General features: G+C 44.4%; 1 protein-coding gene across 1 annotated transcript in view; it reads right to left on the bottom strand.

The window, feature by feature from the left end:
• The window catches only part of RIPK2 (receptor interacting serine/threonine kinase 2), a 39,251-nt gene extending 25,993 nt beyond the window's left edge, over positions 1 to 13,258 (bottom strand). The window contains exons 1-2 of the mRNA XM_034763233.1: positions 12,789 to 13,258; positions 4,711 to 4,864 (exon numbers count right to left, since the gene is read on the bottom strand). Coding sequence (XP_034619124.1) covers positions 4,711 to 4,864; positions 12,789 to 12,979 — 345 coding nt within the window. The 5' untranslated portion in view covers positions 12,980 to 13,258. The remainder of the gene's footprint in view (positions 1 to 4,710; positions 4,865 to 12,788) is intronic.
• Positions 13,259 to 14,902: the final 1,644 nt, after the last annotated feature.

Raw genomic sequence — 14,902 nt, 5'->3', positions numbered from 1 at the left:
GGAAGAGTCAACATGGCTTTTGTAAAAAGAAGTCATGCCTCACCAATCAACTAGAATTATTTGAGGGGGTCAACAAGCATGTGGACAAGAGGGATCTATTGGGTATAGTATATTTAGATTTTCAGAAAGCCTTTAACCAGGTCTCTCACCAAAGGCTCTTAAGAAAAGTAAGCAGTCATGGGATAAGAGGGAAGGGCCTCTCATGGATCAGTAACGGGCTAAAAGATAGAAAACAAAGGGTAGGAATAAATGGACAGATTTCAGAATGGAGAGAGGTAAATAGAGATGTCTGGCAGGGATCCAGCGCTGCTCAACATATTCATAAATGATCTGGAAAAGGTGGTAAAATGGGGAGGTGGCAAATTCTGCAGATGATACAAAATTACTCAAGGTAAGTCCAAAGCACACTGTGAAGAGTTACAAAGGGACCTCACAAAACTGCGTGACTGGGCAACAAAATGGCAGATGAAATTCCACATTGATAAATGCAAAATAATGCACATTGGAAAACATACAAGAATACATACAAATGGTGGTATCTAAATTAGCTGTTACACTCAAGAAAGAGATCTTGGAGTCATCATGGATAGTTCTCTGAAAACATCCGCTCAATGGGCAGCCTCAGTCAAAAAAAAAAAAAATTACAGAACATTAGGGACCATTGCGAAAGGGATAGATAACAAAACACAAAATCATAACACCACTATTTAAATCCATGGCGCATCCAGACCTTGAATACTGCCTGTAGTTCTGGTCACCCCATCTCAAAAAGATATATTAGAATTGGGAAAGGTACAGAGAAAGGCAACAAAAATGATTAGGGGTAGGGACCAGCTTCCATATGAAGAGAAATTAAAAAGACTGGGACTTTTCAGCTTGGAAAAGAGATAACTAAGGGGGGATATGGTCAAGGTCTATGAAATCGTGACTGTGGAGAAAGTGAATAACGAAATGTTATTTACCCCTTCACATAACACAAGAACCAGTGGTCACCCAATGAAATTGATAAGCAGCAGGTTTAAAGCAAACAAGGAAGTACTTCACACAACACAGTGTCAACCTAAGACTATAATGAAGTTCAAAAAAGAACTAGAAAAATTCATGGAGAATGGGTCCATCATTGGCGATTAGCTAAGATGGTCAAGGATGCAACCCCATGCTCTGGGTATTATTAGCCTCTGATTGCCAGAAAGAGGGAGTGGACGACAGGGGATGAATTACTGCCTGTTCTGTTCATTCCCTCTTAAGTATCTGGCATTGGCCACTGTTGGAAAACAGGATATCGGGCTAGATGGATCATTGGTGTAATCCAGTATGGCTGTTCTTATGCACTGATTTCTTTATTTTGCCTAGAATAATACATGTAAATACCTGTGAGAGAGATCCGTTCTATGCCCCTCCAGTTTTTACACTGAGGTTTTCTTTCTTTGGCAGCTTCACTATATGACATCTTTATTTTTATTCTCAAAATATCTACCACTAATGCATGATCTGTCCCCATATCTGCCCCGTTCCTTCTATGTACATCTTCTAACGTTCTTCTTCATTTGAGCCACATTGTAATGTGATCCATTTGGTTCCCTGTTCTGTGACCTGGTGACCTCCAAGTTATCTTAGTAATACTACAGTGAAGGAAAATATTTCCTCCAATGATCAGGCCATTTGTTCCACAAAAATCAGCAAACACTTTGCCACTTTCTTTCCATTGACGCCTTGTTTCCATAAAATAGCTTCCCTGACAGTGTTATTGCTCCCTACTTTAGCATTCATGTCTAGGTCAAAGGGTAAGAGACAAACTTAAAGCAGTCCACTGGCCCACTTGCTAGTAAGCCACTACTGTAAGAAACAAAGTTGTTAGAGAAATCTGCACTACCCCTCAGTTCACAAACTCAATCGAACTCAACTCCATTCAAATAGACTTACGAGAGATAATGGTGTGAAATGGCCAAACACACAAGGAAGCTACTCTGCTGATGAATTTTCTCTCTCCGAAATTGGTATGCAGAATGTGCGGTGTGAAGGTACGTACCCTTCTACTGGCTGCAAGGAGGCTAACGAGATCCTCTGGGCCTGTGCTGCTCCAATGAGGTGCACCTGTTCCTGGAGGAGAAGGGGCTTATTAGGGGAAGCCTACCATAGGAAGGGGCGGTGACCAGGAAGAGGCTGTGAGTAACCGAGGCAGGCTGGGTGAGGAACAGACAGTCACAGAAAAGAGCCCCTCCAGCGGACAGCCAAGTAACACACCCCAGAAAGAAGGGTGGGGGATATTAACCTTATGTAGGCCCAATAAACTTTCAGAAACTGAGCCTGTAAAGACCTATCCAGGGACTGTCTGAGAGGCTGACTACTGTTTCAGCCAGACCCTCCTCTAACAAGGGGCAGGGACAAAGAAGAACCAACCCTCTGCCAGGGAGCAATTACTCCCAGAAAACTCCCCTAAGGGCAGCCACTGGGGGAGCAGAGAGAGTAAACGAAGGACAGTGGGACCTGGAGGGGGGGGGGGGGGGGGAAATGTGTCTAGGGAGTGCTACCCCTCTTATATGTGAACACTATATAAGCCTAGAAAAGTGGTCCAAATAACAGAAATTGACAGATATAAACTAGATATACTAGGCCTAAGGGAAATGAGACAAATACCTTTTGTCAATTGAACTTATATTACTATATTCTGGGCTACCAAATGCCAATGATATATGCAGAGATGGTAAAGGTTTTATATTATCAAAAGAGGGCAACCAAAAGCCTGACAGAACGGGCACAAGTTCTGGAAAGGATTATAACAATACAATTTACATCAAAGTTCCAGAAAGTGTCCATTATTCAATGTTTTGTGCTCCAACAAATCAAGCTTGCCAAGAGGAAAAAGAAAACTTCTACTTGTGGCTACAGGAAACAATACACAATATTCCAAGAAGAGAGGTCTTCCTAGTAAAGACAATATAATATCCCCATTTTATAAATGGGAAAGCAGAGGAACAGATGAAATGACATGTCCAAGGTCACCCAACAGGCCAGCGCCAGTTGCAAAAAGAGAACCAAGGTCCTCTAAGTCCCAATCGAATGCCCTGTCCATCAGACAATACTGCCTCCCAGTGATGCTAGACTACACTAAAACTAAACACAAACACTATCTTTTAAAAATGTTATGATTGAATTTCTCAGCTTTTGTGGGTATGTTTCACAAACTAATATGGAAGTTCAATCCTTCATTTTATAAAAGCACAACTGAGTGCCTGAAAGACATGCCTGTTTTAGTTTTGCAATTTCTGACTTACCAGTTTGAGTCATAGTCTTCTTTTAAAAGACTATTCACAGTAAAAAGAAAATGAATGCACATTATTCACATGAATGAATTACTCCTGCCAAAAAAATAATTAAATTCTACACCAAAAAATTAAAACTCTGTGCACAATATTTTAAAATTCTGCAAAATTCTGGATATTTTATTTTGTCAAAATAACACAATATAACCACACCAGTTTCAATTATTTTGGTAATTTATTTCAAAATACCTCTCAGGAAGTATGTCTGTAGTGATACAGACAACAACAACAAAATTCAGGAAATGATTTTTTGACAAGTAGATTACTTACTAGGCATATAAAAACAGAACGTTGAGTAATTCATTTAAACTACACTACAGAAACTTATTTCCCACACCCCTCAGAAGCAGTGCAAAGGCTTGGGGAAGTCGGGGGTAATGGAGGAACTGAGAGAGAGGGAAAGAGCCTGGGAGTGAACCTGGACGGTTGTTGGTGTGGGTGGTAGAAGTATGGAAAGGTTTTTTTCAGGAGGTGGGGGGGGGGAAGGGAGGGATTGTTAGGGAGTTGGGGGGCCTCCCCCATGCAGACCTTGGCTGACCCCTAGCCTCTCCAATCAGTCAGGCACATCTGCCCCCGTCTCCGTATGTCCCCTACGCCCTGTCCCCATGTGGCCATGCAACCCCCGTGCCCCTGCCTCAAAGCTGTCACTATACTAGCTCCTGAGCCTGCGTCCCAGTCTGTTTCCTACCCCTGCCCCATCAGCTCTTCTGAACCCCATTCTGTGACCCCTAGCAACCCTCTGTGCCATACTCTGTCCCACCCATGCCTCCTCAACTGGTGCTGCTGTAAGGAACGCAGCTGCCAGCTGACTACCCTCTCTTCTGGTGCCGTAGCAGCCCCTGGTAGCCGAAAGGCATAACTGCAGAGCCTCTCCAGCAGAATCTATATTCTGCGGAGAAAAAAAATCTGACGGAGGGGGTGAGGAGCAGAGAGGAGGGCATGAATTCTGCACATGTGCAGTGGCGCAGGATTCCCCCAGGAGTAACGAATAAATGCATGGATGCACAGGAAAGGGCAGAGATTCTGAAACCAGTACAGAAATGAGTACAGCTATTTGAGCTCTCATTGAATTTCTAATTACTTGCAAATCACAGCTGATTGTTTTTAACTCACCATTCATTTCCTTGTAATTTCTCTAAAGCCCCAAATACTGCGACTGTTTTAATGGGGGTAGACCGCTGTACCCAGACAAGGCCCCACTGACTTTAAAGGGGCTCTTCATAGATGTCGCAGTCTGCCTGAGCAGAGTAAATTGCAGGCTAGGGCCCAATATTTTTTTCCATTAAAAAATGTTTACTAAATTTCCTCACGCATGCAAAACAGACCATTTAACAACAACAACTAGAAGTGACACACAAAAGGCTTTAGAAAAACACTATACACTTACCCCATGCAAAAGTTGGTTTAATGAGCCATTTGTCATGTATTCAGTCACTATTCCCAGAAATTCAGGCTCATTGCAAATTCCCAAAATTGGTAGAATGTAACTGAACCTGGCTTTGTGTAAAATCTCTGCTTCTTTTAAGAGATTGGTTCTTTCACTGCAAGAAAAAAAATTAAATAACTAAATCAGTGCTAAGAAACATGCAATCATGATTTAGTTAATTTAAATATATTATGTTTCCTTTTAAGGTAAGAAAAGAAATATGCAGATGAAAGGTGCACTGAATTAGCTTTACAAAATTAAGATCTCACTATACGAAAACATTCACAGCACTACAATTTATTTTTTACTGGACTGTTGTATACAATTATCACAAAATGCTTCACAACAGATTACTACCTATAGATGCAAATACATCTCATAGAATCATAGAATATCAGGGTTGGAAGGGACCTCAAGAGGTCATCTAGTCCAACCCCCTGCTCAAAGCAGGACCAATCCCCAACTAAATCATCCCAGCCAGGGCTTTGTCAAGCCTGACCTTAAAAACCTCTAAGGAAGGAGATTCCACCACCTCCCTAGGTAACCCATTCCAGTGCTTCACCACCCTCCTAGTGAAAAAAGTTTTTCCTAATATCCAATCTAAACCTCCCCCACTGCAACTTGAGACCATTATTCTTTGTTCTGTCACCTGGTACCACTGACAACAGTCTAGATCCATCCTCTTTGGAACTCCCTTTCAGGTAGTTGAAAGCAGCTATCAAATCCCCCCTCATTCTTCTCTTCCGCAGTCTAAACAATCCCAGTTCCCTCAGCCTCTCCTCACAACTCATGCGCTCCAGACCCCTAAATCATTTTCGTTGCCCTCCGCTGAACTCTTTCCAATTTTTCCACATCCTTCTTGTAGTGTGAGGCCCAAAACTGGACACAGTACTCCAGATGAGGCCTCACCAATGTCGAATAGAGGGGAATGATCATGTCCCTCGATCTGCTGGCAATGCCCCTACTTATAGAGCCCCAAATGCCGTTAGCCTTCTTGGCAACAAGGGCGCACTGTTGACTCATATCCAGCTTCTCGTCCACTGTGACCCCTAGGTCCTTTTCTGCAGAACTGCTGCCTAGCCACTCGGTCCCTAGTCTGTAACAGTGAATGAGATTCTTCCGTCCTAAGTGCAGGACTCTGCACTTGTCCTTGTTGAACCTCAGCAGATTTCTTTTGGCCCAATCCTCTAATTTGTCTAGGTCCCTCTGTATCCTATCCCTACCCTCCAGCATATCTACTACTCCTCCCAGTTTAGTGTCATCTGCAAACTTGCTGAGAGTGCAGTCCACGCCATCCTCCAGATTATTAATGAAGATATTGAACAAAACCGGCCCCAGGACCGACCTTTGGGGCACTCCACTTGATACTGGCTGCCAACTAGACATGGAGATATTGATCACTACCCGTTGAGCCCGACGATCTAGCCAGCTTTCTATCCACCTTATAGTCCATTCATCCAGCCCATACTTCTTTAACTTGCTGGCAAGAATACTGTGGGAGACCGTATCAAAAGCTTTGCTAAAGTCAAGGAATAACACATCCACTGCTTTCCCCTCATCCACAGACCCATTATCTCCTCATAGAAGGCAATTAGGTTAGTCAGGCATCCTCTCCTCTAGGTGCTTCAGAATTGATTCCTTGAGGACCTGTTCCATGATTTTTCCAGGGATTGAGGTGAGGCTGACTGGCCTGTAGTTCCCCGGATCCTCCTCCTTCCCTTTTTTAAAGATGGGCACTACATTAGCCTTTTTCCAGTCATCCGGGACCTCCCCCGATTGCCATGAGTTTTCAAAGATAATGGCCAAAGGCTCTGCAATCACATCTGCCAACTCCTTTAGCACCCTCGGATGCAGCGCATCCGGCCCCATGGACTTGTGCTTGTCAAAGTTTTTCTAAATAGTCCCGAACCACTTCTTTCTCCACAGAGGGCTGGTCGCCTTCCCCCCATACTGTGCTGCCCAGTGCAGCAGTCTGGGAACTGACCTTGTTCATGAAGACAGAGACAAAAAAATCATTGAGTACATTAGCTTTTTTCACATCCTCGGTCACTAGGTTGCCTCCCTCATTCAGTAAGGGGCCCACACTTTCCTTGACTTTCTTCTTGTTGCTAACATACCTGAAGAAACCCTTTTTGTTATTCTTAACATCTCTTGCTAGCTGCAACTCCAAGTGTGATTTGGCCTTCCTGATTTCACTCCTGCATGCCTGAGCAATATTTTTATACTCTTCCCTGGTCATTTGTCCAATCTTCCACTTCTTGTAAGCTTCTTTTTTGCATTTAAGATCAGCAAGGATTTCACTGTTTAGCCAAGCTGGTCGCCTGCCATATTTACTATTCTTTCTACACATCGGGATGTTTTTTTCCTGCAACCTCAATAAGGATTCTTTAAAATACAGCCAGTTCTCCTGGACTCCTTTCCCCCTCATGTTATTCTCCCAGGGGATCCTGCCCATCAGTTCCCTGAGGGGGTCAAAGTCTGCTTTTCTGAAGTCCAGGGTCCATATTCTGCTACTCTCCTTTCTTCCTTTTGTCAGGATCCTGAACTCAACCATGTCATGGTCACTGCCTCCGAGGTTCCCATCCACTTTTGCTTCCCCTACTAATTCTTGTAAACCAGTCGGGTTATGTTTTACTACACAGTAGCATTGATAGATATGCCACAACAGGAATTAATTTTTTTAGAAAGAATAATTGTGCCTTGCTGTGGCAGGTTGTCTTTCTGGTATTTATACTCTTGGGTGTATTTCTATAATAATTGAAACATGGGTAATACAATGGGTGCCATTAACATTTCCAAATTTATCACTCTAGTGACAATTAGTATCTCCTTGTATTTTTGGCATATAGTGGTACCACTATAACTACAAATGGGAATTTTCAATTATATCCATTTCTTGTTTAGTATAAAGTGGTGGAATTTCCATATTCTTCTAATGAGCCAAAGCTAATGGAATTCAAAAGGTTTCTAGCTTCTTTGACTGAGCAGACACCAGTGCACTCTAGGAAAATACAAGTTAAGATAAACACATCCAGTGAAAACATAATTATCCAAAGAGGGGAAAAGAGAAATGGCTCAAATTAACTATTTTTGGTTACCAACAAAATTTTCCAATCTTGCTTATCAAATAAAGAAATATCGCCAAAGGCTCAAAGACATCAAAAGCAACACCACCCACAGGAGATGCTTTTCAGTTGTACGTGAAGATGTGTTGTATAGTTGGAGATATATTGTCTGTGCTGTTTGGAAGAAGGCATTACAGTTTAATATTGGTCTTTAATTCCAGGGAACAATATTAAGAAAACTAAGTTTCTTGCTTTCAAGATTGCAGGGAAAAGATTGATAATGTGATCTGAGTGGACCTACATATTTTTTTTAAAAAAGAGGTAGAGGGTAAATAACCCAAAATATGGGAGGGGGTTGTTTTCAATATCATAATATCATAATATTTAAAACAAATCAATTTTTGGAGGCTGACCTCTTTAAAAAAAAGTATTAAAATATTAAAAAACCTGTGGCAACATGGACTGAGACATAACTTACACCAATATAAACTGTAGTGTTTTCATAGCTTGGGCAATGAAAAGAAACTAAACCCAGATTCTAGGTCAATGGGGCTCTGCACAAGCACAAGGATCTTCCCATGATATCTGACTGCAGGATTTGGAGCCCTAAAGCAATGGTTGTCAACCAGGGATATGTGTACTGCTGGGCGTAGGCAGTGATATTCCAGGGGATACATCAACTCATCTAGATATTTGCCTAGTTTTACAACAGGTTATATAAAAAGTACTATAAAAGTTAAACTAAAATTTCATACAGACAATAACTTGTTTATACTCCTCTATATATTATATACTGAAATGTAAGTAAAATACTTACATTCCAATTAATTTATTTTATAATTATATGGTAAAAATGAGAAAATAAGCAATTTTTCAGTAATAGTGTGATGGGACACTTTTGTATTTTTATGTTTGATTTTGTAAGCAACTAGTTTAAGTGTGGTGAAACTTGGGGGTATGAAAGAGAAATCAGACTCCTGAAAGGGGTACAGTAGTCTGGAAAGGTTGAGAGCCACTGCCTTAAAGGGTAAGAGCCCATTAAGTTCTGGAGGGGAAAAGGGAGTGTTTTGGAAACTAAGATTAGATTTTGTTACAGAGAAGGTTAGAATCTATAGGCCTGTGAGACAAAATAGGGTCTTTAGAAAAGAAGTGTAGCCATCAGACCTTGAAGTCAAATAGGTATAGAGAAGCAGGAGTTGTTCCTGATGTTGCAAGAAGGCAGGATCTTGCTATTAGACACTATAGAAAATGAAAATTAAAAAGCAGTTTGAAGTATGGAGAAAAATCTGAAAAATCCATAAATGACTAAATCAGAGAGATACGAGTAGGGGTTTACCCAGCCTAACTCCACAAGGAATATTCATTCTGTACTGGACTCTGATGTAAACAGGAAACCAGTGTAAATTTCTAGAGGGAGGAAGTGATGTGTACTTATTTCTAGGAAAGTTGATAGGATGAGACAGCTCATTTTGGATGATGTGGAATTGAAGGAGACATTAAAAGAAGAGAATTGTAGTGGTCAGATAGAAAGGATGAAGACCTGAATAAGAGTTCTGCCACAAAATTGGTTGAGAATCTGATGCTTCATGGCTGTAAGTTTTCCAAGGCAACAATAAAGCATATTTACACCTGGTCGATGAGAAGCAAAAGAGTTCGAATAACAAGATACTAAACAACTTGTCCTTATATTTTAAAATTTACCATATTACTTAGCAGCATTTCTTTGCTAAATTTTGTCTAATCTCTGCAGAATGATTTCTCATCTTTTTGAAAGCCTTACATTTACTCTTGGGGATGCCAAGACTAATACCAATAAACACCTTCTCTCAGCAGCCACTACTCTTCAGTAGCTGAAATAGGAAAAACTCAAAGATCAGTATTTTGAATTTGGCAATTCAATTTTAAAAAATAATTTTAAAGAACTGGCTTTTTTGACATAACTTGGTCAACGTTCTGTTGTCAAAGATAAAGACAATGATCATTACTCCGATCAACTTCTGATTGAGAGAGCTGCATTGAAATATTTGGGGTTGTCACCCTTTGGAATTTGTTTTCCAGTGCTAAAAATCACAACTTCATTGTACATGAAAACACTATTTTAAAAGTTCATGAGGATATACTGTCAGCCAATGAATGCATCTGGAACACAGGGGAGGCTGATATACAAATTAAAATGGATTTGATGACCTCCTATTAGCAAGTAACTGTACCATCATTGGTGATCTTCCAGAAAACACCATCCTAGCCACTATGGATGTAGAAGCTCTCTACAGCAACATTCCACACAAAGATGGACTACAAGCTATCAGGAACAGTTTCCCCAATAATGTCACGGCAAACCTGGTGGCTGAACTTTGAGACTTTGTCCTCACCCACAATTATTTCAGATTTGGGGATAATTTATACCTTCAAGTCAGCGGCACTGCTATGGGTACCCGCATGGCCCCACAGTATGCCAACATTTTTATGGCTGACTTAGAACAACGCTTCCTCAGCTCTCGTCCCCTAACGCCCCTACTCTACTTGCACTACATTGATGACATCTTCATCATCTAGACACACGGGAAGGAGGCCCTTGAGGAATTCCACCAGGATTTCAACAATTTCCATCCCACCATCAAACTCAGCCTGGACCAGTCCACACAAGAGACCCACTTCCTGGACACTGCAGTGCAAATAAGCGATGGTCACATAAACACCACCCTATATCGGAAACCTACTGACCCCTATACTTACCTACAGGCCTCCAGCTTTCATCCAGACCACATCATATGATCCATTGTCTACAGCCAAGCTCTAAGATACAACTGCATTTGCTCCAAACCCTCAGACAGAGACAAACACCTATAGGATCTCTATCAAGCGCTCTCAAAACTACAGTACCTACCTGGTGAAGTGAAGAAACAGGTTGACAGAGCCAGAAGGGTACCCAGAAGTCACCTACTACAGGACAGGCCCAACAAAGAAAGTAACAGAATGCCACTAGCCATCACCTACCGCCTCCAACTAAAACCTCTCCAGCGCATCATCAAGGATCTACAACCTATCCTGAAGGACGATCCCTCACTCTCACTGTCTTTGGGAGACAGGCCAGTCCTCACTTACAGACAGCTCCCCAGTCTGAAGCAAATACTCATCAGCAACTACATATCACACAACAAAAACACTAACCCAGGAACCAATCCCTGCAACAAATCCCGATGTCAACTCTGCATAGCTATTCAAGGGACACCATCATAGGACCTAATCATATCAGTCCCACCATCAGGGGCTCATTCACCTGCACATCTACCAATGTGATATATGTCATCACGTGCTAGCAATGCCCCTCTGCCAGGTACATTGGCCAAACTGGACAGTCTCTATGCAAAAGAATAAATGGACACAAATCAGACATCAAGAATTGTAACATTTAAAAACCAAGTATCAGAGGGGTAGCCATGTTAGTCTGGATCTGTAAAAAGCAACACAGAGTCCTGGGGCACCTTTAAGACTAACAGATGTATTGGAGCATAAGCTTTTGTGGGTGAATGCTCACTTCGTCCGATGCAAAAACCAGTAGGAGACTACTTCAATCTCCCTGGACACACAATAACAGACTTAAAAGTGGCAATTCTTCAACAAAAAAGCTTCAAAAACAGACTCCAATGAGAAACTGCAGAACTAGAATTAATTTGCAAACTGGACACCATCAAATTAGGCCTGAATAAAGTCTGGGAGTGGATGGGTCACTACAAAAAGTAATTTTCCCCTCTGCTGATACTCACACCTTCTTGTTAACTGCTGAAAATGGGCCACCTTGATTGCATTGGCCTCGTTAGCACTACAAAAGTAATTTTACCTCCATTGGTATTCAACATTTCTTGTCAACTGTTGAGAATAGGCTGTTTCCACCTTAATTGAATTGGCTCGTTAGCACTGACCTCCCAACCCCCAACTTGGTAAGACAACTCCCATCTTTTCATGTGCTACAATATATATTCTTGTCAAGTATCAGGGGGTAGCCGTGTTAGTCTGTATCTACAAAAACAACAAAGAGTCTGGTGGCACCTTAAAGACTAACAGATTTATTTGGGCATAAGCTTTCGTGAGTAAAAACCTCACGTTTTTACTCACGAAAGCTTATGCCCAAATAAATCTGTTAATATATATTCTTCTTACTGTATTTTTCACTCCATTCATCTGATGACGTGGTTTTTAGCCCACGAAAGCTTATGCCCAAATACATTTGTTAGTCTCTAAGGTGCCACAAAGACTCCTTGTTATTTTTGCTGATACAGACTAACACAGCTACCACTCTGAAACCTGTATCATCATAAACTCCACCAAGCAATTCAGCACAGTCAGCACACTCACTTCAGATTAAACCAGATTGTAAACGATTTTGGGCAGGGCTTTCCTTGCTTCTCACTATGTGTTTAGGCAGTGGCTGCAACAATGGGGAAGATGTGGGCCTCCATGTGCTACTTCTCTATAAATGGTAATTATTAAGAGGAAGTGGAGGGCTGAAATAAGCAGGGGTTCTGTAGGTCAGACTGGGCACACTGGCAGGGTCATCTGCTCGCACTATACACATTCCATCTCATCCTGATCCTTGCTCTTGACCTCACTGGGGCCGAAAAAGCGCTCAATACCTCACAGCCCTGGGCCCTCGAAGAGTAGCCACTAGCTCCCATTACTCTTCATGGGGAACACGGGCAAACAAGCCAGACCTTTGAAGTGGGCCAAAGCCACGGAAAGATTAAGGTAGGATCAGCTCCCAGGGGCGCGTCTGCGAGCAGCACCCGCTGGTTCCCCGTAGGGAGAAGGTTCGGGGCCATGGATGCAGGGGGACTGGCAGCCCCGGAGGCGCTCCCTGGACCAGACTGGGCGGCAGGGGATCCCTGTGGGGGAGGGAAGGACCCGTTGTGGGGGTTGGGAAAGAGTCAGGAACAAAACTCGCCGGCGCCGGCCCCGCACGCGCGCCCCAGTTACCTGTCTAGCAGCGGCCCCTGCAGGCACTTGACGGCCACCGGGACCCTCCAGTCGGCGTGGCGCGCCGAGGACACGGTGCCGTAGGCGCCCCGGCTGAGGAAGCACAGGTCGGGCAGCTTGCTGGAGGGGATGGTGGGCAGCGCGCAGTTAATGCTGCGGGACGAGCCGCCGCCGCCGATCCCGCTGCTCATCGTGGCGCCAGGCCCCGCGGCCGCCGACACGACCCGGCTGCTGCCCCGCTGACTAGGGCTGGGAGGCGGCTCCGGGCGGCCGCCAGAAGGACTCGCAGGAAGCCGGGTTCCGGGTTGGCTGGCTCCGGGACGCCGCCAGAGGGACTCGCAGGAAGCTGGGTTCCGGGCTGGCTGGCTGGCTCCGGCCTCTCCCTACCCCCACGCACCGGCAAAGGGCGCGGGGACGTGTCCCGAGCGCCCCCTGGCCAGCCTCGCCTCTCCCCCCACCACTAGCCCCGCGTCGCCAGCCTCGTCGGGGATCCTGCTAAAAACCCCGTCTATGTACCCACCACCCCCTATTCTCCTCCAGCCGCCGGGACCTCCCCACAGCCTCCCAGCCCCCTTAGCCCCCCTCCAGCCGCCGGGACCTCCCCACAGCCCCCTTAGCCCCGCCTCCAGCCGCCAGGACCTCCCCCGAACCCCTCTCCAGCGACAAAGCGCGGCTGCGGTTTCAGCCCTTCCCGGCTCCGAGCGTAGCCGCTAGCGGCTAGAATTCGTCCCCCGGCTTCCCCGTCTCCGGGCTCCTCTTCTTGCAGCCACCAGAGCCCCCCAGAAGCATCATCGCACGCGGGGAGCCTCCTAGCAGCCTGGGCTGAGAGAGGGGGATAGGCGCGCACACCAGATCTTCAAAGATCAAAAGTAAGGGGAGCCCCACTCGCTGGGGACACGAGCCTCGGAGAGCGCCGGGGCCCGAGCGCCGCCCCCAGCCTGGCCTCCTCCAGGGAGCCGCACACACAGGCACCCTCCAATCTCAGCTGCTCTCGACGGAGACGGCGGCGGCAGCGCGGCAGCCCTCACCCTTCCCTTCCCGGAAATCGGCGGCTTGTAGTCAGGGAAGTTTGAGCCAGAGCAGTGCGTGAAACCCCGCACGGGCCGGCCGGCTGGCTGGGGCTGGGAGCGAGCGCGGAAGGGTGGGCTTGCGGGAGGGGAGACCGAGTGGATCAGTGTCTGGTGCTGTCTGCTTTCCCACGTCCTTTCTCGGAATACAAGCGAGGTGAGCACTACAGCTCAAGCGCGTCATTATTGTAGCAACATTTTGGTAACTGTCATAAGTATCAGTGGCAAGGGTGTTACTGTCTTGTAACTGGTTTTGATGACGTGTAAATGCCAAGCAAGGGAGGAGTGCGCTGTTCGGAAGGAAACATTTGAAACAAAACTTTAAAAGAATCCGCAGTTCTTTCTCTACAACGCTATTCATAAGGTATGGCAAAGTGAAGGAAAGCCGGCGCATAAAGCCTTTGTTCAATAAAATCTATTAAAACGTTGCAATTTGCCGTTTTTCCTTGACAGCCTTTTTTGTTACTTTTGTTGCCTTGCAAGTGGGCTTTAGATCAGGAAAAATCGGCTAAGTGCTTACTTTCAAAGTGATTTTAGAGGTGATGCGTTTGGGAAGAGTCAGTGGACCCACGAGCGTGAACTCTTCCTTGTCACTTTCAGCGACTTTCTGCATGTTGAGCTGCTGCAAACATAAAGCTCACTAACCTTATTAAGTAACTTGTGTTGAGTGCCCTAATACTAAAAGTTCTTCTCTTTGCCTCCTTCAGTTGCTCAGGTATGGTAAGGGGTGTGGTATAAGAACATCAACAGAATAAAATCTTCATTTCCGCTATGCAAATACTGAGAAATGAAAGTCAGTAATTGAAAGCTGTGGGTTGTTGAGTTTTTCTGAATCTCACTTCCACTTGTACTTTATGTCAGAGAAAAAATATAAGGGTAGATGGACCAGATTAAAATGCTAATTGCCAATATGGCAGCTCTTGTATTATTTAGATTTTTATTTCTTAGAGATTTTTCTGTACTGTTATTTTAAAAGTAGCAAATAGTTAACTCCCAGTGGCCCCAATTCTGCAAAAATGTATCTACCTGATTCACTTTATACAGATG

The sequence above is a fragment of the Trachemys scripta genome, chromosome 2, assembly GCF_013100865.1.
Source record: "Trachemys scripta elegans isolate TJP31775 chromosome 2, CAS_Tse_1.0, whole genome shotgun sequence".
Classification (NCBI taxonomy): Eukaryota; Metazoa; Chordata; order Testudines; family Emydidae; genus Trachemys; species Trachemys scripta.
Note: the sequence above shows the minus strand (reverse complement) of the source record. Positions and strands in the feature narration are given on the sequence as shown.